Source organism: Ranitomeya imitator, chromosome 6 (assembly GCF_032444005.1).
Source record: "Ranitomeya imitator isolate aRanImi1 chromosome 6, aRanImi1.pri, whole genome shotgun sequence".
NCBI classification, from domain to species: domain Eukaryota; kingdom Metazoa; phylum Chordata; class Amphibia; order Anura; family Dendrobatidae; genus Ranitomeya; species Ranitomeya imitator.
In genome coordinates this window covers 198,002,442-198,028,315 of record NC_091287.1, presented here as the reverse complement: position 1 = coordinate 198,028,315, position 25,874 = coordinate 198,002,442, and the positions used below count along the sequence as shown (strand labels likewise).

General features: G+C 45.5%; 1 protein-coding gene across 1 annotated transcript in view; it reads left to right on the top strand.

Annotated features, from left to right (window-relative positions):
* The window catches only part of TRIO (trio Rho guanine nucleotide exchange factor), a 2,940,676-nt gene that overhangs the window by 1,972,354 nt on the left and 942,448 nt on the right, over nt 1-25,874 (top strand). Inside the window, 1 exon segment of the mRNA XM_069730426.1 lies at nt 19,895-20,085. Within this exon segment, the coding sequence (XP_069586527.1) occupies nt 19,895-20,085 (191 nt within the window).

The following is a 25,874-nucleotide window of genomic DNA, read 5'->3' as shown; positions in this document are numbered from 1 at the left end:
AGAAGGTATCTGGGAGCTTGGCTCTAGGTTCAGGAGAGTGCAATGAGACATCAACAGCATTAGAGTGCTTGCAGTCAGTCTGCAACGATTTTATTGTGTCAGAAAGCTCCCTTTGCAGGTGGTTATGAGACGAGGCCAAGGCCCTCTGTTCCACAAATAGGTCTTGTATCATCACTGTCAAACTGTCCATTTGATGCGCCAAGGTATGTAGCGGATCCATAGCAAACGGAGCAGAGAAAAAAAATGCAGAAATCCCTTTAAATGTATTGGTCAGCTATAATGTCATGCTGCTGCAGTGCAGTATAGCACAACCTCCACCAGAGGGAGCTTGAGAGGGAAGTGAGACTGCGTACACAGAGTAGCACCACAGAGCAGCAGCACATGGCGAGAGTGTGTTCAGAGAAGCCAAGTCAAAAAAAAATCAGAGGCAGAAGTACCAAAGTTATCAGCACTACATGTGGTCAGGAACAATCCAGGAGGTTCAGCAACAGTCAGATGCGGATAAGGCTACTTTCACACTAGCGTTGTTTTCAATATGTTTTCAATATGTCGAAATGCCCCGTTTAGGGGAAAAAACGCATCCTGCAAAGTTGTTTGCAGGATGCGTTTTTGCCCCATAGAGTAACATTACCGACGCATTGCGACATATTGACACACGTTAAATGTAACTTTTTTTGCTGCCGACGGACCACTTTTTCTGCCCCCACCTCCCTGCACCTCACAATGGGGCAGCGGATGCGCCGGAGAAATGCATCCGCTGCCTCCGTTGTGCAGCGCATCAAACGCTAGCTTCGGAATCTCGGCCCGACGCACTGCGACGGGCCGAATCTGACACTAGTGTGAAAGTAGCCTAAGACAAAGGCAGAAGCGAGTCCGAATACAAGCCAAGTCAGAAACCAGAGAATCAAACCAACAAACAGGGAAATGCTGGGAAAAGACAGAGGGAGTCAATAGACACAGGGCAAGTCAGGGATCACAGCAGGACAAATCAAGAGCTACCAGAGTCAGGTTTACACACAGTAGGCAGAACTATAGCTGACACCGCCAGCAGGATGCATAGGAGCTAAATAGCAAACCTGAACCCAGAATGAGGCAGAGCAAAGTTAATCCTTGACATTATCCGCCCGAAAAAAGGGCAGACAGGATTAAACCCTTGAACGGATCATGACACATAGGAGAACGGGTCGCTATGTGACCAGGACTGTGAGATTATCAGCAGATCAGGTCTTTACCCGCAGCCTTTTGCAACCCCTCAGTGGCTCCTTGGGACCTCCGATTCCCCCCAGTGGTGGCTCTTCTACCCCTCTCTTGGAACTCAGGCTCCTGATGGGTACCCCAGTATCGAGATGCACCACCCCCCGGTCTTCTCGACCACCAGGTACTTGTCTATGAGACCCACCAGGTCATCCGCATTAGGGGAATCTCCCTGGGCAACCCAGGACTGTACCGGCCTGGGGAGGGGGTGAATAAACCTGTCCATCACCACCAGCTCGACCATCTGGGCTGTAGGGGAGAATTCTGGCTGCAACTACTTCTGCACCAGATGCAGTAGGTCAAATATCTGAGAGTGAGTGAGTTTGTCACCACAATATAACCAGTTATGAACCCTTTGGGCTCTGACAGACATAGTGACCCCAGAGCGTGCCAATATCTTCTTTTTTAATTTGTCATATTCCCAGCTATCTTGTAAGGCCACATCATAATAAGCCTTCTGGGGTTCAAATACAAGGCTAGCACCTTTGCCCTCTTCTTTGGTTGTAGCTTCTCCCTCTCTGCAACTCACTCGAACACAGTCAAAACACCTCTACTCATCACCCAATGTCATTTTATGGATCTGACAGCATGTGTCTTCGGTCAGATTCCCTTTAAAGGCCTTATTAGTCATACCGTGTGTCTTGAGAATTGTTTTTGTAACATGTTCAGTCGCAGTTTGAAGATTGGCACTATGCTGTTTTCTTTGCAGCCATCATCTCCTCAGACTAAGAGCTTGCTCACACTGCCATATATTCTCTCATGCAAGAGAATCGGGCCGACTTTGCTTATGTCATTTGAAAAAAATTCTGTCAGTTTGATCTGAGTGTCATCTTACTATGATCCAATGCTCTCATGAGAAGACGGAGAACTTAATTTCTCTATCTTCTTCATTTTCTGTGTCCGTGGTAATTGGACAGCACTGGAATGGCAACCAATGTTTCACACGCACCCATAGACTTATATAGGTGTGCGTGATCCAATAATCGTATGCACTAGCTGCATGCTGAGATTGTTTTTTCATTCTGAATCTACATGAGATAAAATAATCACAGATCTGCACTGCTCCATAGAATAATATTGGGCAGAGTGCTATGTGATAAAACATTGCATTGCACTCTGCTGTATTATACGCTCGTATGAGTGAGCCCTAACTCAGACCAAATCTCCCTCACTTTAATTGAGATATATATTTATTTCACTCACTTACCGTATTTTCCGTTTTGTAAGACACACTTTATTTCCCCCAAATTTGGGGGGGAAATGGGGGTGCGTCTTACAAAGCAGATATAACACCGTTACAGGCTGAGATGAGGGGGTGTCCGCCGCCGCTGCCACCCGCTGCCGCCTGCTGCAGCCCACCACCGCTGTCACCTCGCCCACCACCGCTGCTGCCCCAGGTGATGCTGGAGGCTCCGGTGCTGCGGGGGGCTCTGGCGACATTTTGTGAAAGACTAGAGCTCCCCGGCAGTTCGTCCATGCGTTCCTGTATGACTGACTCCAGGAAAATGGCCGCCCGAATCTCGGGAGATGAGATTTCGGCGCTGAGACCGGCGGCCATTTTCCCGGAGTCAGTCATACAGGAACGCATGGACGAACTGCTGGGGGGCTCTGGTCTTTCACAAAATGTCGCCAAAGCCTCCCGCAGCACCGGAAACAGCACCGGAGCCCCCCTGCAGACCCCCTCATCTCAGCCTGCAGCACAGGAGCCCCCTGCAGCACCGGAGCCCCCCTGCAGACCCCCTCATCCCAGCCTGCAGCACAGGAGCCCCCTGCAGCACAGAAGCCTCCCTGCAGACCCCCTCATCCCAGCCTGCAGCAATGCTCCACTCCTGCCTCCAGCAACGACCCTGGGACCCTGATCCACCGCAGCCACAACCCCTGGTAAGTAATAAAACACATGGATTATAAGACGCCCCACCAATTTATTAAAAAAAATTTTTCCTATTTTTCTCCTCAAAATTTGGGGTGCGTCTTATAATCCGGAGCGTCTTTCAAAGCGAAAAATACGGTATATAGCTCCATTAATTCCACAGTGCTTTACAGACATTATCATCACTGTCCCCATTGGGGCTCACAATCTAAATTCCCTATCAGTATGTTTTTGGAGTGTGGGAGAAACTCTAAGGAAACCCACGCAAACACGGGAAGAACATACAAACTCCTTGCAGATGCTGTCCTTGGTGGGACTTGAACCCAAGACTCCAGTGCTGCAAGGCTGACCTTGGCAATGCTTAAATAATACTCTGAGAATGACAACCCCACAAAATTATTTATTTAAATTCTAATCTAATAAACACCTATATCAATTGTGTAACATACAGTATTATGACCTGTAAAATATAGTTAACAAGTCAGTTAAAATAAATAGTGAATATTATTTAAAAGCAAAAACAAATCATTCCCAAATTACTATTTCTTTTGTAAATTCCATCTTCCAAAAAAATGATCATAAATGCATGATTTTTAAAATAATACCCCTGAAAAATACATCTTTTCACTCAAAAGCAATCACATAGCTTTTTTGACAGAGCTTGCAGGCTCTATACTGTGGACTCTGGTCAGATAGTTGGATCCAACCAGCTTAATTTCTCCTGCACTCTTCCCATGCTGCAAAGGTGCCTCTGCCCCATCATAGGAGAATGCTCTGTTCAGACCATCCGTATGACCATATTGCTGGTCTGAATTGTTAATCTTGAGACATCAAAACACCACTACTCTGTCTCCTGGTTTCTTAGTTGCCTTGGGTGGTGTGCCAATGAAGAAACAATATGAGAAAACCCCTTTAACTAGTTAATGATCTGACAAACATTTTGGTCATAGATTACTAAGCAACATATGAAGCTGACTCCGGACCTGAGCCACTTTATACACATCAGATCCCGGGCCTGACTGACAGCCGGCCGCAATATATAGCCAGCGTTAATCAGGGCCGGGGGTGCGGTTACAGCGGCTGCTCCTTAGGCTAGGTTCACATTGCGTTAGCGCAATCTGTCCGCTAAACGGATTGTACTAACGCAATGTCCAAAAAGGGATTGCGTTTGGCAATCCCGCTAGCGCAGATCCCCTATCTGCGCTAGCGAAGAACGGACCCTGAACGCTGCAAGCAGCGTTCGAGGTCCGTCCGAAACTAACGGCACATTGCTGATGCATGCCAAAAATGGCATACGTTAGCGATGCGTTAGCGATCCGTTAGCACATTGCAGTCAATGGGTGCGCTAACGGATCCGTTACATAGCGTTAATTGCGATAATTTCACCATGTAACGGATTCCGTTAGCGGACGCCCACTAATTAGGTTATACTCAAATCGTGAATCAGCCAAGCACTGGCGCCGACCCCCATGACTGAATACCAAATGCTGGCAGGGAGAATAAAGATAATTTTCTCCCTGATGCATTTGGCTGTGAGCAGGTGCCAGACAGCATCATAACGCTGTTAACCTCAAAATTAACCCCATATCTGCAGGATAACAGTGTTATTCCTCATGGGAGGTTCCCATTAATTATAAAATAAGGGGAGGAAGGCATAAGATAAACCCACAGCAAACACATCAGAGAAAATTGTTATTGTGCTGTGTGGTGCGGACACCTGCAGTAAACAAGCAGTCGACAAAACGCAGTATTTATGCTACGTGTTAACATGGCCTCAGCGTTATTTTTTTGAGTTTAATGTAGAAAAAACCTCCATTTTATTTTCACAATTTACTGATCACCGTAAATAAGCAAATTGCTGTGTTGTATGGGACGTTACAATTACAGATACACATAAAAATTCACAAAAAAAAGTATCAAAGGATTAATATCAAAATAGTGAGAGGATCAGAAAGAAAATAGTCATATGACCAGTTAAAAAAATGTCTCAATTACACAAGGATATAATCTAGGGAAATAGAGATAATACTGCCTATTTTCCCTACTTGCCCGTGAAGGTTGGCACCCAATGGGGAGACAAAATTGTGCCCCAGCTCCACATCTACTAGGCTATCTGACCCTGAAAGAAATCCCTCACCAAACAATATGACTATTTTCTGTCTGATCCTGTCACCATTTTGTTATTAACGCTTTGTTACTTTTTTGTGAATGTTTATAGGAATTTAATAAAATTTATCTTTTAGGTCTCATTTTCTTTTGATTTTTACAGTCATATTAGACCTGTTATATTTTGTTGTTGTTAATTTTTAATTACAGAGACACAAAATATGTTTATTTGCTGATTTGTGATATATATTATTTTTTTTTAAAAAGAGCATGAAAAATTACCTTATTGTAATGGTTTTTTTATTACATTTTAATAATGTTATAAGAAGAAAAAATTCTGCCATATACAAATGTATCTCTATGAAGCTGTATCATCTACCTGTGGGTTCACATTCTGCCCTGAGGCTTCAAGTATTCAAAATATCCTGATGATGTCACCCTCAGGCTATGGCTCATAGTTTTATGTGTTGCCTAAAATGATGTAGGTAGTGGGTTTGGTTTCCAGAGAGACTCACAAAAAAAAGAGAAAAATACATTTTTGTAACTGTTTTTCATTATTTTTTAGTAGTTTTATAGGACCAAAAAATCTGACTTTTTCTTTGCCTATAGAGATACATCTGTATATATTAGCGTATTTCTATGTACAAGTATAACCTGTCTGTGATGTCAAAGTCTGCAATACAGCTCAAAATGATCAAATTCTCCTATGCTGATGAGTGCACTCTGTGGCTCATGCATTTAGCTGATCTCTGCAATCCAAAAGCTATAGAGTGAAGAAAACGCCAGAGAGAAGGGAAGTTAGTGGAAGTCGGGAAAAAGCCTTGAAGTGTCAGGATGGTGGAACTGAAGCCTCAAATCGGGAGTGTCCCGCTTCATCTGGGACAGTTTTAAATTATGACTATGACAAAGCTAGTATCTGATTCAACGTAGTTTACAACCTTTTAAAATGGATAATTGGCTAGATTAAAATTTACAGCAAATCACTGTTTCACAGCTCAACAGCTTTTTTTCTGTTAATTTACCAAGGATTCACTCACCTTTAGCAACCTTTTGCTAATTGCCTACACAGTTCAACTTCTTATATCCCCAGTCAGATAATTTATTCTACCTGGTGATTTTTTTTCCATCTATTTGAGTGGTACCTGGCTTTTTCTGTTGGACCCTTGGTTATTATTATTATTATTATTATTATTATTATTATTATTGTTATTATTATTATTATTTATTATGTACATTACAGGGTTACATCAAAATACAAATATCACTTACAGTAAACAAAACTAACAATAGCAGACTAGTACAGATGGATGTGGACCCTGCCCTTGCTGGCTTACATTCTACAGGATTATGGGGAAGGAGACAGTAAGTCGGGGGTTGCAGTAGCTCCGATGGTGTTGAGGTGGCCGTGTGGTCATTACAGGTTGTAAGCTTTTTTAAATAGATGGGTTTTCAGGTTCCGTTTGAAGGATCCAAATGTGGTGGATAACCGGACGTGTTGGGGCACAGAATTCCAGATGATGAGGGATAGTTGAGACAAGTCTTGGCGGCGATTGAGTGAGGAGCTAATAAGCGTGGAGGAGAGAAGAAGGTCTTGGGAGGACCGGAGATTACGTGAGGGAAGATATTGAGAGATTAGTTCGGAAATATACAGAGGAGAAAGGTTATGGATGGCTTAATAAGTCAGTGTTAGTAGTTTAAACTGGATACGCTGGGAAATTGGAAACCAGTGAAGGGATTTGCAAAGAGGGGAAGCAGGAGTGTAGCGAGGAGAGAGATTAATTAGTCAGACAGCAGAGTTAAGTACGGACTGGAGGGGTGCAAGAGTGTTAGAAGGTAGGCCACAAAGGAGGATGTTGCAGTAGTCGAGGCGGGAGATGATTACATAGTAACATAGTAACATAGTTATTAAGGTTGAAGGAAGACATTAAGTCCATCTAGTTCAAACCATAGCCTAACTTAACATGTCCTAACATGTTGATCCAGAGGAAGGCAAAAAAACCCATGTGGCAAATAGTAAGCTCCACTTTGGGGAAAAAAATTCCTTCCCGACTCCACATACGGCAATCAGACTAGTTCCCTGGATCAACGCCCTATCAAGGAATCTAGTATACATACCCTGCAACATTATACTTTTCAAGAAAGGTATCCAATCCTCTCTTAAATTTAAATAATTAATCACTCATTGCAACATCATACGGCAGAGAGTTCCATAGTCTCACTGCTCTTACAGTAAAGAACCCGCGTCTGTTATGATGCCTAAACCTTCTTTCCTCCAGACGTAGAGGATGCCCCCTTGTCCCTGTCTTAGGTCTATGATTAAAAAGATCATCAGAAAGGTCTTTGTACTGTCCCCTCATATATTTATACATTAAAATAAGATCACCCCTGTTAGGTGTCGAGTTCCCGCCTCTGCACAGGGGGAATCTCGAACCATCTCTGCTGCGGTCTCCCATTCTTCTCCAGCCGCAGTGGAGTCTGCTCAGCGGAGACGTCGGTCCCAGCGTCTTGCCCAGTCTCACTCTGTGCATAGGGTTGCTGCTGTTTTTCCAGCTTCTGCCATTGAAGCCAGTGCTGGGCAGCGGCGAGCAGACGTTTTTGAGACTAAGTCCTAATTTGCACACACTGAGCATGCCCAGGGCAATATCTCTCAGTGGAGATCTAGGGTCACATGCTTAGGTACTGCAGCAATTCCATTGGTCCTTCTTTGGAAGGTCCTATACGTGCTGCAGCTATTTAAGGCTCGCATGGCCCCACGGCCATGTGCTAGTGTACATTTTTAAACGTGTGTGTGTTGTGAGTGAAAGTCGTTCATTAAAATCCCCTCCCTATTGGATGTCTGTTCGCGGAAGGTGGGTGATTGCTATATAGCGCCCGACTCAGCTACCAGCACGTTACACACTATTCAGCGTCTATTGCTGTGACCGCCAGTGTGGCACCGTGCGCTTTCACAGCGCTTTCCTGACCCAAGCCTGGGTGGTTAGTGGCGTCCGCCAGTACGGCACCGCATGCACTCTCGTGCATCTTTTATTACTTTGGTTACGCTGACCCAAGTCTTGGGTCTGAGATCTGTGACTCCTTGCTTGCGCTCTTGTGTGCGGTACCGCGGCCCTGTGACTTAACAGGGTTCGCTTCCTTCACACAGGGTGAAGTTAACCCGTGTGTGTATTCACATTGTACCGCCATATAGTCTGTCATTACTTGGCAGCAGGTTCCATCTCTGCACGGTGGACCCCGGGCTGCAAACGAACCTTAATCTATCTTATTATTTGGTGCGTTCCACTAGCCCTAACAACCCCTTAGTCTTCATTTTTCCAAACTAAATAGCCCCAAGTGTAATAACCTATCTTGGTATTGCAGACCCCCCAGTCCTCTAATAACCTTGGTCGCTCTTCTCTGCACCCGCTCTAGTTCAGCTATGTCTTTCTTATACACCGGAGACCAGAACTGTGCACAGTATTCTAAGTGTGGTCGAACTAGTCACTTATATAGAGGTAAAATTATGTTCTCCCCATGTGCATCTATGCCTCTTTTAATGCATCCCATTATTTTATTTGCCTTTGTAGCGGCTGCCTGACACTGGCCACTGAACATGAGTTTGTCATCCACCCATACTCCCAGGTCTTTTTCATTGACGGTTTTGACCAGAGATTTAGAATTAAGCGCATAGTTATACATCTTATTACTTCTACCCAAGTGCATGACCTTACATTTATCCCCATTAAAGCTCATTTGCCATTTATCAGCCCAAGCTTCTAGTTTACATAAATCATTCTGTAATATAAAATTGTCCTCTGTATTGATTACCCTGCAGAGTTTAGTGTGATCTGCAAATATTGAAATTCTGCTCTGAATGCCCCCTACAAGGTCATTAATAAATATGTTAAAAAGAAGAGGGCCCAATACTGACCCCTGTGGTACCCCACTGCTAACCGTGACCCAGTCCGACTGTGCTCTCTTAATAACCACCTTTTGTTTCTTATCCCTGAGCCAGCTCTTAACCCACTTACACATATTTTCCCCTATCCCCATTATTCTCATTTTATGTATCAACCTTTTGTGTGGCACCGTATCAAAAGCTTTTGAAAAGTCCATATACACTACGTCCACTGGGTTCCCTTGGTCCAGGCCGGAACTTACCTCTTCATAGAAGCTAATCAGATTAGTCTGACATGAACGGTCCCTAGTAAACCCGTGCTGATACTGGGTCATGAGGTTATTCCTCTTCAGATACTCCAGTATAGCATCCCTTAGAATGCCCTCCAGGATTTTACCCACAGTAGAGGTTAAGCTTACTGGCCTATAATTACTGAGTTCAGTTTTTGTCCCTTTCTTGAATATTGGCACCACATTTGCTATACGCCAGTCCTGTGGTACAGACCCTGTTATTATGGAGTCTTTAAAGATTAAAAATAATGATCTATCAATGACTGTACTTAATTCCTGCAGTACTCGGGGGTGTATCCCATCCGGGCCCGGAGATTTGTCAATTTTAGTGATTTTTATTGGTTTCCTCCTATTTCTAGTATGTTTATTCCCATACGGTATATACTGTGCACAGGTCCTATCCAGGATGCTAATAAATTTCTATCATTTTCTTTGTGTATTTTTATGTCCCAGGATAGCATCCCACTTAATTGCACTAAGATCATCTCTCATCCGTTGGAAATTTGCCCTCCTGAAGTTTAGTGTCCTTGTAACCCCTCTACTATACATCTTATTAAAGGATACATGAAAACTTATTATTTTGTGATCACTATTCCCCAAGTGACCCCCAACCCTTATATTTGATATGTTAGAGCCTAGAATTCCTATTCCTGACTTATTTTCTGGGGATAGATCTAGGTTCTTGAATTTCAAAAATAATTGTAAACTGTTTCTATCTTTGAAACCCCGCTCCTCTTGTTACGTGGTGACCCTCAAGACTGGGCATTTTCCCTTGCGTCAGGAGATCCTGCATTGCGTGATGTTGATGCGTTTTTTTCTGGCGCTTGGATTGCTTTATGATGAACCAAATTCAGTGGATCAGGCAGAGAAAATCTTGCTGGCTTTGTCTTAGGGACAGGATGAAGCGGAGGTGTACTGTCAGAAGTTTAGAAAGTGGTCTGTGCTTACTCAGTGGAATGAATGTGCCCTGGCGGCAATTTTCAGAAAGGGTCTTTCTGAAGCACTTAAGGATGTCATGGTGGGATTTTCCACGCCTGCTGGTCTGAATGAGTCTATGTCTTTGGCCATTCAGATCGATCGGCGCATGCGTGAGCGCAAAGCTGTGCACCATATGGCGGTATTCTCTGAGCATAGGCCTGAGCCTATGCAGTGTGATAGGACTTTGACCAGAGCTGAACGGCAAGAACACAGACGTCGGAATGGGCTGTGTTTTTACTGTGGTGAATCCACTCATGCTATCTCCGATTGTCCTAAGCGCACTAAGCGGTTCGCTAGGTCTGCCACCATTGGTACGGTACAGTCTAAATTTCTTTTGTCCGTTACTCTGATTTGCTCTCTGTTGTCCTATTCTGTAATGGCATTTGTGGATTCAGGCGCTGCCCTGAATTTGATGAACTTGGAGTTTGCCAGGCGCTGTGGTTTTTTCTTGGAGCCCTTGCAGTATCCTATTCCATTGAGAGGAATTGATGCTACGCCTTTGGCCAAGAATAAGCCTCAGTACTGGACTCAATTGAACATGTGCATGGCTCCTGCACATCAGGAGGATATTCACTTTTTGGTGTTGCATAATTTGCATGATGTGGTCGTTTTGGGGTTGCCATGGCTGCAGGTCCATAATCCTGTGTTGGATTGGAAATCTATGTCTGTGTCCAGCTGGGGTTGTCAGGGGGTACATGGTGATGTTCCATTGCTGTCAATTTCGCCATCCACTCCTTCTGAAGTCCCTGAGTTTTTATCAGATTACCGGGATGTATTTGAAGAGCCCAAATCTGGTGCCCTACCTCCTCATAGGGATTGCGACTGTGCTATTAATTTAATTCCTGGTGGTAAGTTTCCTAAGGGCCGTCTGTTTAATTTATCTGTGCCAGAGCACGCCGCTATGCGGAGTTATATAAAGGAATCCTTAGAGAAGGGTCATATTCGTCCGTCGTCGTCACCACTGGGAGCAGGGGTTTTTTTGTGGCCAAGAAGGATGGTTCTTTGAGATCTTCTATTGATTACCGCCTTCTTAATAAGATCACAGTCAAATTTCAGTATCCTTTGCCACTGCTGTCTGATTTTTTTGCTCGGATTAAGGGGGCTAGTTGGTTCACCAAGATAGATCTTCGTGGTGCGTATAATCTTGTGCGAATTAAACAGGGTGATGAATGGAAAACGGCATTTAATATGCCCGAGGGCCATTTTGAGTACCTGGTTATGCCATTCGGGCTTTCTAATGCTCCATCTGTGTTTCAGTCCTTTATGCATGACATCTTCCGAGAGTACCTGGATAGATTCATGATTGTATATTTGGATGACATTTTGGTCTTTTCGGATGATTGGGAGTTTCATGTGAAGCAGGTCAGAATGGTGTTCCAGGTCCTTCGTGCGAATTCCTTGTTTGTGAAGGGGTCAAAGTGTCTCTTTGGAGTTCAGAAGGTTTCATTTTTGGGTTTCATTTTTTCCCCTTCTACTATCGAGATGGACCCTGTTAAAGTTCAGGCCATTTACGATTGGACTCAGCCGACATCTGTGAAGAGCTTACAGAAGTTCCTGGGCTTTGCTAATTTTTATCGTCGCTTCATCGCTAATTTTTCCAGTATTGCTAAACCGTTGACTGACTTGACCAAGAAAGGTGCTGATGTGGTCAATTGGTCCTCTGCGGCTGTAGAGGCTTTTCAGGAGTTGAAGCGTCGTTTTTCTTCTGCCCCTGTGTTGTGCCAGCCAGATGTTTCGCTCCCTTTTCAGGTTGAGTTTGATGCTTCTGAAATTGGAGCAGGGGCTGTTTTGTTGCAAAGAAGTTCTGATGGCCTGCTGAGCGCAATTATGATGTGGGCAATCGGGAGTTGTTGGCCATGAAGTGGGCATTCGAGGACTGGCGACATTGGCTTGAAGGAGCTAAACATCGTGTGGTGGTCTTCACGGATCACAAGAATTTGACTTATCTCGAGTCTGCCAAATGGTTGAATCCTAGACAGGCTCAATGGTCGCTCTTTTTCTCCCGTTTTGATTTTGTGGTTTCATACCTTCCGGGATCTAAGAATGTGAAGGCTGACGCCCTGTCAAGGAGTTTTGTGCCTGACTCTCCGGGTGTTCCGGAGCCGGCGGGTATTCTTAAAGAAGGGGTAATTTTGTCTGCCATTTCCCCCGATTTGCGGCGTGTGCTGCAAAAGTTTCAGGCTGATAGACCTGACCGTTGTCCTACGGAGAAACTGCTGGTCCCTGATAGATGGACTAGTAGAGTTATCTCTGAGATTCATTGTTCAGTGTTGGCTGGTCATCCTGGAATCTTTGGTACCAGAGATTTGGTGGCTAGATCCTTTTGGTGGCCTTCTTTGTCACAGGATGTGCGTTCTTTTGTGCAGTCCTGTGGGACTTGTGCTCGGGCTAAACCCTGCTGTTCTCGTGCCAGTGGGTTGCTTTTGCCCTTGCCGATCCCGAAGAGGCCCTGGACGCATATTTCCATGGATTTTATTTCTGATCTCCCTGTTTCTCAAAAGATGTCGGTCATTTGGGTGGTTTGTGATCGCTTCTCTAAGATGGTCCATTTGGTGCCCTTGTCTAAATTGCCTTCCTCCTCTGATTTGGTGCCATTGTTTTCCCAGCATGTGGTTCGTTTGCATGGCATTCCGGAGAACATCGTCTCGGACAGAGGTTCCCAGTTTGTTTCGAGGTTTTGGCGGTCCTTTTGTGCTAAGATGGGCATTGATTTGTCTTTTTCTTCGGCTTTCCATCCTCAGACTAATGGCCAAACCGAACGAACTAATCAGACTTTGGAAACATATCTGAGATACTTTGTTTCTGCTGATCAGGATGATTGGGTGTCCTTCTTGCCTTTGGCTGAGTTCGCCCTTAATAATCGGGCCAGCTCGGCTACTTTGGTTTCTCCTTTTTTCTGCAATTCTCGTTTCCATCCTCGTTTCTCTTCAGGGCAGGTTGAGCCTTAGGACTGTTCTGGTGTGGATGCGGTGGTGGACAGGTTGCAGCAGATTTGGACTCATGTGGTGGACAATTTGACATTGTCCCAGGAGAAGGCTCAACGTTTCGCTAACCGCCGGCGTTGTGTTGGGGATTTGGTTTGGTTGTCATCTCGTCACGGTCCTATGAAGGTTTCCTCTCCTAAGTTTAAGCCTCGTTTCATTGGGCCATACAAGATTTCTGAAGTTCTTAATCCTGTGTCATTTCGTTTAGACCTTCCAGCTTCTTTTGCCATCCATAATGTGTTCCATAGGTCATTGTTGCGGAGATACGTGGCGCCTATGGTTCCCTTCGTTGATCCTCCTGCCCCGGTGTTGGTCGAGGGGGAGTTGGAGTATGTGGTGGAGAAGATTTTGGATTCTCGTGTTTCGAGACGGAAACTCCAGTACCTGGTCAAGTGGAAGGGTTATGGTCAGGAAGATAATTCCTGGGTTTTTGCCTCTGATGTTCATGCTGCCGATCTGGTTCGTGCCTTTCATTTGGCTCATCCTGATCAGCCTGGGGGCTCTGGTGAGGGTTCGGTGACCCCTCCTCAAGGGGGGGGGGGTACTGTTGTGAATTCTGTTGTCGAACTCCCTCCTGTGGTCGTGAATGGTACTTCGGCGAGTTCTGTCTATGGGCTCCCTCTGGTGGCTTTGAGTGAAGCTGCTGCTTCTGAGGTTCCTTACACAGGTGACGTGGGTTATCCTTTGGTTGGCTGCTCTATTTAACTCCTCTCAGATCGTTACTCCATGCCAGCGGTCAATGTTTTTGCATTCGTTCAGTTCGCTCCTGGATCTCTCTGGTGACCTGCCTTCTCCTGCAGAAGCTAAGTTCCTTATAGTCTTATTTTGTTCTCTGTTTTCTTGTCCAGCTGGTTCTCATGATTTTGTCTTGCTAGCTGGAAGCTCTGGGATGCAGAGTGGCCCCTCCGCACCGTGAGTCGGTGCGGAGGTCTTTTTTGCACACTCTGCGTGGTCTTTTGTAGGTTTTTGTGCTGATCGCAAAGTTACCTTTCCTATCCTCTGTCTATTTAGTAAGTCTGGCCTCCCTTTGCTTAAACCTGTTTCATCTCTGCGTTTGTGACTTTCATCTTACTCACAGTCAATATATGTGGGGGGCTTCCTTTACCTTTGGGGAATTTCTCTGAGGCAAGGTAGGCTTTGTTTTCTATCTCTAGGGCTAGATAATTCTTAGGCTGTGATGAGGCGCCTAGGTCTGGTCAGGAGCGCTCCACGGCTATTTCTAGTGTGTGTGATAGGATTAGGGATTGCGGTCAGCAGAGCTCCCACATCCCAGAGCTCGTCCTGTATGAGGTTTAATTATCAGGTCATTCCGGGTGCTCCTAACCACCAGGTCATAACATATAACCCTGCAAGTTAACAGCCCAGTCATGGCTCTCATCCAGCCACGTTTCAGATATCCCCACCATGTCATAATTATGCTCCAACAACATTAATTCTTATTCGTCCATTTTGTTGGCGAGGCTCCTGGCATTAGTATACATGCACTTGATGTTCCTCTCTGTACCTCTATTCTTTCTTAAATTATTAACTGTTCTAAACCCACCCCCCATGCCACCGCCACCCCCATCTTCCTTATTTGTGCCCAGGTCTCTATCTGCACTATCTTCCCCTCCTATAAAATGAATACCCTCCCCTAATCCCTAGTTTAAACACTTCTCCAACCTTCTAGCCATTTTCTCCCCCAACACAGCTGCACCCTCCCCATTGAGGTGCAGCCCGTCCCTAGCGTAGAGCCTGTAGCCAACTGAGAAATCGGACCAGATCTGCAGGAACCCAAACCCCTCCTTCCTACACCAATTCTTGAGCCACTTATTAACCTCCCTAATCTCCTGTTGCCTTTCTGGTGTGGCACGTGGTGCAGGCAGTATTTCGGAAAATACCACGTTGGAGGTCCTTGCTTTCAGCTTGCAGCCTAATTCCCTGAACTCATCTTAAAGGACCTTCCACCTACCTCTAACTTTGTCCTTTGTGCCAATGTGCACCATGACCGCTGGGTCCTCACCAGCCCCTCCCAGTAATCTGTCCACCCGATCAGCGATGTGTCGGACTCGAGCGCCAGGTAGGCAGCACACCATTCGACGATCCCTGTCTTTGTGACAGATTGCCCTATCTGTTCCCCTAATAATTGAGTCCCCCACTACCAGCACCTGTCTGGCCTGCCCTGCTCTCCTATTTCCCTCCCTACTGGAGCAGTTACTCCTCCTGCTTTCATAGGATATGCCTGGCTGCAGCAGTGCTACTCCTGTACTTGTACCCCCCTGATCTGCCAACTTAGCAAACTTATTGGGGTGTGCCAGATCAGGACTAGCCTCCCTGGCACTCTTCCCTCTACCCGGCCTTCTAACTGTCACCCAGCTTGCTACTTCACCGTCCTGCAGCTCCATCCTACCATCCCCCGCCTCATCTATCCCTTTGAGCGTCTGCTCAGTGAGCAGAAGACTCCTTTCCATGTTGTCAATGGATCTCAGTGTTGCCAGCTGCACATTTAGATACAGAATCTGGGCTTCCAAATGTTCAATGTGCTCACATCTCGCACAGCAGTATGTACCCTCGACCGGCTGATCAAGGACTGCATACATGTGGCATGATGTGCACTGGATGGCATTAACAATAGTGGGGCACATTTCCTAATGGGGATTGCACCAGACAGAAACGTTAAACAAAAAAAATAAATAAATGCAAAGCATCAATAAAACAGACAGCAATTCAGTAATTCCTCCCTTGGAAACTCCCTGACTTCAAAGTCACTGAATCACAAGTCACACTTACCGCCGTTCACACTTAGGCTCAGGTCACACTCAGCTCACTTACACTGGCTCAGCTGAAGATTTAAATAATATATATATATTTTTTTTTCCCCTCAGCTGCAATCCACCTTGCTTCTCAATACACTTCCAAAAAGGACTTGAGCCCCAAACAGCTGCCCCTTATAAACCCCTAATTATAAGCCCCCACCATAAGTTAACCCCTTGTGAATATAGCTACTCCCAATTCAGCAATTCACACCAATTCACACAGGTATTTGTTAAAGGCTTTCCAAATACCTCTTCACTGAATCACAAGTCACACTTACCGCCTTTCACACTTACGCTCAAGTCACACTCAGCTCGCTCACACTAGCTAAGCTGAAGATTTAAAGAATATACAGTGGGGCAAAAAAGTATTTAGTCAGTCAGCAATAGTGCAAGTTCCACCACTTAAAAAGATGAGAGGCGTCTGTAATTTACATCATAGGTAGACCTCAACTATGGGAGACAAACTGAGAAAAAAAAATCCAGAAAATCACATTGTCTGTTTTTTTAACATTTTATTTGCATATTATGGTGGAAAATAAGTATTTGGTCAGAAACAAAATTTCATCTCAATACTTTGTAATATATCCTTTGTTGGCAATGACAGAGGTCAAACGTTTTCTGTAAGTCTTCACAAGGTTGCCACACACTGTTGTTGGTATATTGGCCCATTCCTCCATGCAGATCTCCTCTAGAGCAGTGATGTTTTTGGCTTTTCGCTTGGCAACATGGACTTTCAACTCCCTCCAAAGGTTTTCTATAGGGTTGAGATCTGGAGACTGGCTAGGCCACTCCAGGACCTTGAAATGCTTCTTACGAAGTCACTCCTTCGTTGCCTTGGCGGTGTGCTTTGGATCATTGTCATGTTGAAAGACCCAGCCACGTTTCATCTTCAATGCCCTTGCTGATGGAAGGAGGTTTGCACTCAAAATCTCACGATACATGGCCCCATTCATTCTTTCATGTACCCGGATCAGTCGTCCTGGCCCCTTTGCAGAGAAACAGCCCCAAAGCATGATGTTTCCACCACCATGCTTTACAGTAGGTATGGTGTTTGATGGATGCAACTCAGTATTCTTTTTCCTCCAAACACGACAAGTTGTGTTTCTACCAAACAGTTCCAGTTTGGTTTCATCAGACCATAGGACATTCTCCCAAAACTCCTCTGGATCATCCAAATGCTCTCTAGCAAACTTCAGACGGGCCCGGACATGTACTGGCTTAAGCAGTGGGACACGTCTGGCACTGCAGGATCTGAGTCCATGGTGGCGTAGTGTGTTACTTATGGTAGGCCTTGTTACATTGGTCCCAGCTCTCTGCAGTTCATTCACTAGGTCCCCCCGCGTGGTTCTGGGATTTTTGCTCACCGTTCTTGTGATCATTCTGACCCCACGGGGTGGGATTTTGCGTGGAGCCCCAGATCGAGGGAGATTATCAGTGGTCTTGTATGTGTTCCATTTTCTAATTATTGCTCCCACTGTTGATTTCTTCACTCCAAGCTGGTTGGCTATTGCAGATTCAGTCTTCCCAGCCTGGTGCAGGGCTACAATTTTGTTTCTGGTGTCCTTTGACAGCTCTTTGGTCTTCACCATAGTGGAGTTTGGAGTCAGACTGTTTGAGGGTGTGCACAGGTGTCTTTTTATACTGATAACAAGTTTAAACAGGTGCCATTACTACAGGTAATGAGTGGAGGAAAGAGGAGACTCTTAAAGAAGAAGTTACAGGTCTGTGAGAGCCAGAAATCTTGATTGTTTGTTTCTGACCAAATACTTATTTTCCACCATAATATGCAAAAAAAATGATAAAAAAACAGACAATGTGATTTTCTGGATTTTTTTTTCTCAGTTTGTCTCCCATAGTTGAGGTCTACCTATTATGTAAATTACAGACGCCTCTCATCTTTTTAAGTGGTGGAACTTGCACTATTGCTGACTGACTAAATACTTTTTTGCCCCACTGTATATTTTTTTCTTTTTCCCCTCAGCTGCAATCCACCTTGCTGCTCAATGCATTTCCAAAAGGGTTGAGGAAAGGATGGATTCTGGTAAAAAAAAATTTCAGCTGAAGGGGATAGGAGGTGACGAGAGCTTGGATGTGCAGTTTGAAGGATAGGGCAGAGTCAAGGGTTAAGGTACCTTCACACATAACGATATTGTTAACGATATCGTTGCTTTTTGTGACGTAGCAACGATATCGTTAATGAAATCGTTATGTGTGACAGCGACCAACGATCAGGCCCCTGCTGGGAGATCGTTGGTCGCTGAATAAAGTCCAGAACTTTATTTCGTCGCTGGACTCCTGCTGACATCGCTGGATCGGCGTGTGTGACACCGATCCAGCGATGTCTTCACTGGTAACCAGGGTAAACATCGGGTAACTAAGCGCAGGGCCGCGCTTAGTAACCCGATGTTTACCCTGGTTACCATCCTAAAAGTAAAAAAAAAACAAACACTACATACTTACCTACAGCCGTCTGTCCTCCAGCGCTGTGCTCTGCACTCCTCCTGTACTGGCTGTGAGCGTCGGTCAGCCGGAAAGCAGAGCGGTGACGTCACCGCTCTGCTTTCCGGCCGCTGTGCTCACAGCCAGTACAGGAGGAGTGCAGAGCACAGCGCTGGAGGACAGACGGCTGTAGGTAAGTATGTAGTGTTTGTTTTTTTTTTACTTTTAGGATGGTAACCAGGGTAAACATCGGGTTACTAAGCACGGCCCTGCGCTTAGTTACCCGATGTTTACCCTGGTTACCGGCATCGTTGGTCGCTGGAGAGCTGTCTGTGTGACAGCTCTACAGCGACCAAACAGCGACGCTGCAGCGATCCGGATCGTTGTCGGTATCGCTGCAGCGTCGCTTAATGTGAAGGGGCCTTTACTCCAAGGCAGCAGATTACTGGGACAGGGGAAAGTGTGAATTCATTTATTGTGATAGATCAGATAGGGAAGGTGTGCGAGATGGAGGAAAGATAATTAGTTCTGATTCATCCACATTGAGTTTGAGGAAGCGAGAGGAGGAGAAGAAGGAGGATATGGATAGACACACTAGGATTCTGGACAGCAGAGAGGTGACATCTGGGCCAGAGAGGTAGATCTGAGTGTCATCAGCATATAGATGGTATTGGAAGCCAAAGGACTTTGAGTTGTCCCAGGCCAAGAGTATAGATTGAGAAGAGAAGGGGTCCTAGAACTGAGCCTTGAGGAACATCAACAGAGAGGGGGCGAGATGAAGAGGTAGTATGGGAGTAGGAAACTCTAAATGTGCGGTTAATTTGGTTAAGGTCTACTTTATGGAAATCAAAATTTGGCATATTCTATACAACAAGGTGATAATATAAACTGATGTTTCTCTTCGAAAAGTGATACAATTTAGGGCACATTCAGACCTCAGTTTTTCGCATACAAGTGCTATCCATGTTTTTCATGTACAGCACATGTACCTATAATAGTCTATTGGCTAGTTCAAATGTGTAATAGACAGAAAAAGTCAGCTAAACAAAGTGATTTGTAATCCTTCGGGGCTCGGAGCAATGCCGCCACCATGGACCGAAAACAAATTAAGGTATGGGAATACAGTAGATCCAGCTTAAAAGGAGATAAAGTCCCAAACTTTTATTAGTAAAATCATGGTTGCAATCCAAGGACTGTCAATAAAAGTATCCCAATGCGTTTTGGTGCATGTAGGATGACTAAGACTTGCTGTCACATGTAGTGTTTATATTAGTTTAACTTCTAACTAATTTTTTCATTTTCAGGTTTCGAGGAAAATTTTGATTCTCAGGGAGAATTGGTTTTGCAAGATTCCTTCCAAGTTTGGGACCCTAAAACATTAATACGAAAAGGAAGGGAAAGACATATTTTTCTCTTTGAGATGTCTTTGGTTTTTAGCAAAGAAGTAAAAGATTCCATTGGAAGAAACAAGTATATTTACAAAATGAAATTATTTGTAAGTACTAGAATATTGTTTAGTGCAAAATACAAAGCTTTTTTTTTTTTGAATGATGAGTTGTTTGTTGCACTCACTTTAACTTATTATGAGCATAACATGCTTGCAGCTAATTAAAGAGTAATGATAATCCCTTCTCAAAAGCTTCTTGCCTTTCTCTATTTTGAAATTGTGAAGCCAATAATAGGGGTCTGCCACTCCCAAAATATTAATTAAGGGCAGTCCCACATGTCCAGATAATTCCGGTACCGGAAAAATCGGTACCGGAATTATCCGTGTCCGTGTGCCCCTGCGTTTCTGTGGCACATCAGTGTGGCACACGTGTACCGCCCGTGTGCCCACTGGGTACCACACGCACCGTGTAGGAGACAGCGCTAAAGTTTAGCGCTGTCCCCTGCATCGTGCTGAATCCACCATTAATATCTTCCCTGCAGCAGTGTTTGCTGTAGAGAAGATATGATTAATCGTGTGTAAAATCAAGATCCATGTCACCACCCCCCTCCCACCCCCTGTGCGCCCCCCGCTGTTATTAAAATACTCACCTGGCTCCCTCGCTGGCTGGCGCTGCTTCCTGTTCTGGCCGCACCTTCTACTGTATGAGCAGTCACGTGGGGCTGCCGATTACAGTCATGAATATGCAGCTCCACCTCCCATAGGGGTGGAGCCGCATATTCATTACTGTAAATGAGCGGCCCCACGTGACCGCTCATACAGTAGAAGGTGCTGCCAGGACAGGAAGCTACGAGGGAGCCGGGTGAGTATTTTAATAACAGCGGGCGGGCGCACAGGGGGTGGGAGGGGGGTGTTTACATGGATCTTGATTTTACACGTGATTATTCATATCTTCTTTACAGCAAACGCTGCTGCAGAGAAGATATGAATGACGGCTTCAGCACCAGTGGGGAAGACAGCGCTTAATGTAGCGCTGTCTCCTGCACGGCACACGGACTGCACATGGACAACGTGACTTTAATGGGTCCGTGTAATCCGTGCGTTCCCACGAACACTGACATGTCTCCGTGTTTGGCACACGGAGACACGGTCCGCAAAAAATCAATGACATCTCAACAGATGCATTGATTTCACTGTGTCTACGTGTGTCAGTGGCTCCGGTACGTGAGGAAACTGTCACCTCACGTACCGGAGCCACTGACGTGTGAAACCGGCCTAAGGCTAGTTTCACATTTGCGTTAGAATCCGCAGCGTTTAATCAGCATCCGCAAGTGCAGGAAAAAACGCATATAAACGAGTACAAACGCAGCATTTTTTAGACGCATGTGTGAACGCAGCGTGTTATGGCTGGCAATCAGGCAACACAGCGTGCAGTAATCAGCGCACATACAGAGATCTGGCAATAACCAAAAACAATAGGACGAGCTCTGAGACGTGGAATCTCTGTAGACTGCAGTACCTGATCTATCCTCACACAACTATAAGCAGCAGTGGATTGCGCCTATCACTACCTATGCAACTCGGCACTGCCTGAGGAGCTGACTAGCCTGAAGATAGAAATACAAGCCTGACTTACCTCAGAGAAATACCCCAAAGGAATAGGCAGCCCCCCACATATAATGACTGTTAGCAAGATGAAAAGACAAACGTAGGAATGAAATAGATTCAGCAAAGTGAGGCCCGATATTCTAGACAGAGCGAGGATAGCAAAGAGAACTATGCAGTCTACAAAAAACCCTAAAACGAAAACCACGCAAAGGGGCAAAAAGACCCACCGTGCCGAACTAACAGCACGGCGGTGCACCCCTTTGCTTCTCAGAGCTTCCAGCAAAAGTTAATAGCAAGCTGGACAGAAAAAACAGAAAACAAACTAGAAGCACTTATCTAGCAGAGCAGCAGGCCCAAGGAAAGATGCAGTAGCTCAGATCCAACACTGGAACATTGACAAGGAGCAAGGAAGACAGACTCAGGTGGAGCTAAATAGCAAGGCAGCCAACGAGCTCACCAAAACACCTGAGGGAGGAAGCCCAGAGACTGCAATACCACTTGTGACCACAGAAGTGAACTCAGCCACAGAATTCACAACAGTACCCCCCCTTGAGGATGGGTCACCGAACCCTCACCAGAACCCCCAGGCCGACCTGGATGAGCCACATGAAAGGCACGAACAAGATCTGGGGCATGGACATCAGAGGCAAAAACCCAGGAATTATCTTCCTGAGCATAACCCTTCCATTTGACCAGATACTGGAGTTTCCGTCTAGAGACACGAGAATCCAAAATCTTCTCCACAATATACTCCAATTCCCCCTCCACCAAAACAGGGGCAGGAGGCTCCACAGATGGAACCATAGGTGCCACGTATCTCCTCAACAACGACCTATGGAATACATTATGTATGGAAAAGGAGTCTGGGAGGGTCAGACGAAAAGACACCGGATTGAGAATCTCAGAAATCCTATACGGACCAATAAAACGAGGTTTAAATTTAGGAGAGGAAACCTTCATAGGATTATGACGAGAAGATAACCAAACCAGATCCCCAACACGAAGTCGGGGTCCCACACGGCGTCTGCGATTAGCGAAAAGCTGAGCCTTCTCCTGGGACAAGGTCAAATTGTCCACTACCTGAGTCCAGATCTGCTGCAACCTGTCCACCACAGAATCCACACCAGGACAGTCCGAAGACTCAACCTGTCCTGAAGAGAAACGAGGATGGAACCCAGAATTGCAGAAAAATGGAGAGACCAAGGTAGCCGAGCTGGCCCGATTATTAAGGGCGAACTCAGCCAACGGCAAAAATGACACCCAATCATCCTGGTCAGCGGAAACAAAACATCTCAGATATGTTTCCAAGGTCTGATTGGTTCGTTCGGTCTGGCCATTAGTCTGAGGATGGAAGGCCGAGGAGAAAGATAGGTCAATGCCCATCCTACCACAAAAGGCTCGCCAGAACCTCGAGACAAACTGGGAACCTCTGTCAGAAACAATATTCTCAGGAATGCCATGTAAACGAACCACATGCTGGAAGAACAAAGGCACCAAATCAGAGGAGGAAGGCAATTTAACCAAGGGCACCAGATGGACCATTTTAGAAAAGCGATCACAGACCACCCAAATGACCGACATTTTTTGAGAAACGGGAAGGTCAGAAATGAAATCCATCGAAATATGTGTCCAAGGCCTCTTCGGGACCGGCAAGGGCAAAAGCAACCCACTGGCACGTGAACAGCAGGGCTTAGCCCTAGCACAAATTCCACAGGACTGCACAAAAGCACGCACATCCCGTGACAGAGATGGCCACCAGAAGGATCTAGCAACCAACTCCCTGGTACCAAAGATTCCTGGATGACCGGCCAGCACCGAACAATGAAGTTCAGAGATAACTTTACTAGTCCACCTATCAGGGACGAACAGTTTCTCGGCCGGACAACGATCAGGTTTATTAGCCTGAAATTTCTGCAACACTCTCCGCAAATCAGGGGAGATGGCAGACACAATGACTCCTTCCTTGAGGATACTCGCCGGCTCAGATAACCCCGGAGAGTCGGGCACAAAACTCCTAGACAGAGCATCCGCCTTCACATTTTTAGAGCCCGGAAGGTATGAAATCACAAAATCAAAACGAGCAAAAAATAACGACCAACGGGCCTGTCTAGGATTCAAGCGCTTGGCAGACTCAAGATAAGTAAGGTTCTTATGATCAGTCAAAACCACCACGCGATGCTTAGCACCCTCAAGCCAATGACGCCACTCCTCGAATGCCCACTTCATGGCCAGCAACTCTCGGTTGCCCACATCATAATTACGCTCAGCAGCAGAAAATTTCCTGGAAAAGAAAGCACATGGTTTGAACACTGAGCAACCAGAACCTCTCTGTGACAAAACCGCCCCTGCACCAATCTCAGAATCATCAACCTCGACCTGGAATGGAAGAGAAACATCAGGTTGACACAACACAGGGGCACAGCAAAAACGACGCTTCAACTCCTGAAAAGCTTCCACGGCAGCAGAAGACCAATTAACCAAATCAGCACCCTTCTTGGTCAAATCGGTCAATGGTCTGGCAATGCTAGAAAAATTACAGATGAAGCGACGATAAAAATTAGCAAAGCCCAGGAATTTCTGCAGACTTTTTAGAGATGTCGGCTGAGTCCAATCCTGGATGGCCTGAACCTTAACCGGATCCATCTCGATAGTAGAAGGGGAAAAGATGAACCCCAAAAATGAAACTTTCTGCACACCGAAGAGACACTTTGATCCCTTCACGAACAAGGAATTAGCACGCAGTACCTGGAAAACCATTCTGACTTGCTTCACATGAGACTCCCAATCATCTGAGAAGATCAAAATGTCATCCAAGTAAACAATCAAGAATTTATCCAGATACTCACGGAAAATGTCATGCATAAAAGACTGAAAAACAGATGGAGCATTGGCAAGTCCGAACGGCATCACCAGATACTCAAAATGACCCTCGGGCGTATTAAATGCCGTTTTCCATTCATCTCCCTGCCTGATTCTCACCAGATTATACGCACCACGAAGATCAATCTTAGTAAACCAACTAGCCCCCTTAATCCGAGCAAACAAGTCAGAAATCAATGGCAAGGGATACTGAGACTTAACAGTGATCTTATTAAGAAGGCGGTAATCAATACACGGTCTTAGCGAACCATCCTTCTTGGCTACAAAAAAGAACCCTGCTCCCAATGGTGACGACGATGGGCGAATATGTCCCTTCTCCAGGGACTCCATCACATAACTGCGCATAGCGGTGTGTTCAGGTACGGACAAATTAAATAAACGACCCTTAGGGAATTTACTACCAGGAATCAAATCGATAGCACAATCACAATTCCTATGCGGAGGTAGGGCATCAGACTTGGACTCTTCAAATACATCCTGAAAGTCCGACAAGAACTCTGGGATGTCAGAAGGAATGGATGACGAAATAGACAAAAATGGAACATCACCATGTACTCCCTGACAACCCCAGCTGGTTACCGACATAGAGTTCCAATCCAATACTGGATTATGGGTTTGTAGCCATGGCAACCCCAACACGACCACATCATGCAAATTATGCAGTACCAGAAAGCGAACAACTTCCTGATGTGCAGGAGCCATGCACATGGTCAGCTGGGCCCAGTACTGAGGCTTATTCTTGGCCAAAGGTGTAGCATCAATTCCTCTCAACGGAATAGGACACCGCAAAGGCTCCAAGAAAAATCCACAACGTTTAGCATAATCCAAATCCATCAGATTCAGGGCAGCGCCTGAATCCACAAACGCCATGACAGAATACGATGACAAAGAGCACATTAAGGTAATGGACAAAAGGAATTTGGACTGTACAGTACCAATAACGGCAGAGCTATCGAACCGCCTAGTGCGTTTAGGACAATTAGAAATAGCATGAGTAGAATCACCACAATAGAAACACAGTCTGTTCAGACGTCTGTGTTCTTGCCGTTCTACTTTAGTCATAGTCCTGTCGCACTGCATAGGCTCAGGTTTACTCTCAGACAATACCGCCAGATGGTGCACTGATTTACGCTCGCGCAAGCGACGACCGATCTGAATGGCCAAGGACATAGACTCATTCAAACCAGCAGGCATAGGAAATCCCACCATTACATCCTTAAGAGCTTCAGAGAGACCCTTTCTGAACAAAGCCGCTAGTGCAGATTCATTCCACAGAGTGAGTACTGACCACTTCCTAAATTTCTGACAATATACTTCTACATCATCCTGACCCTGGCATAAAGCCAGCAGATTTTTCTCAGCCTGATCCACTGAATTAGGCTCATCGTAAAGCAATCCCAGCGCCTGGA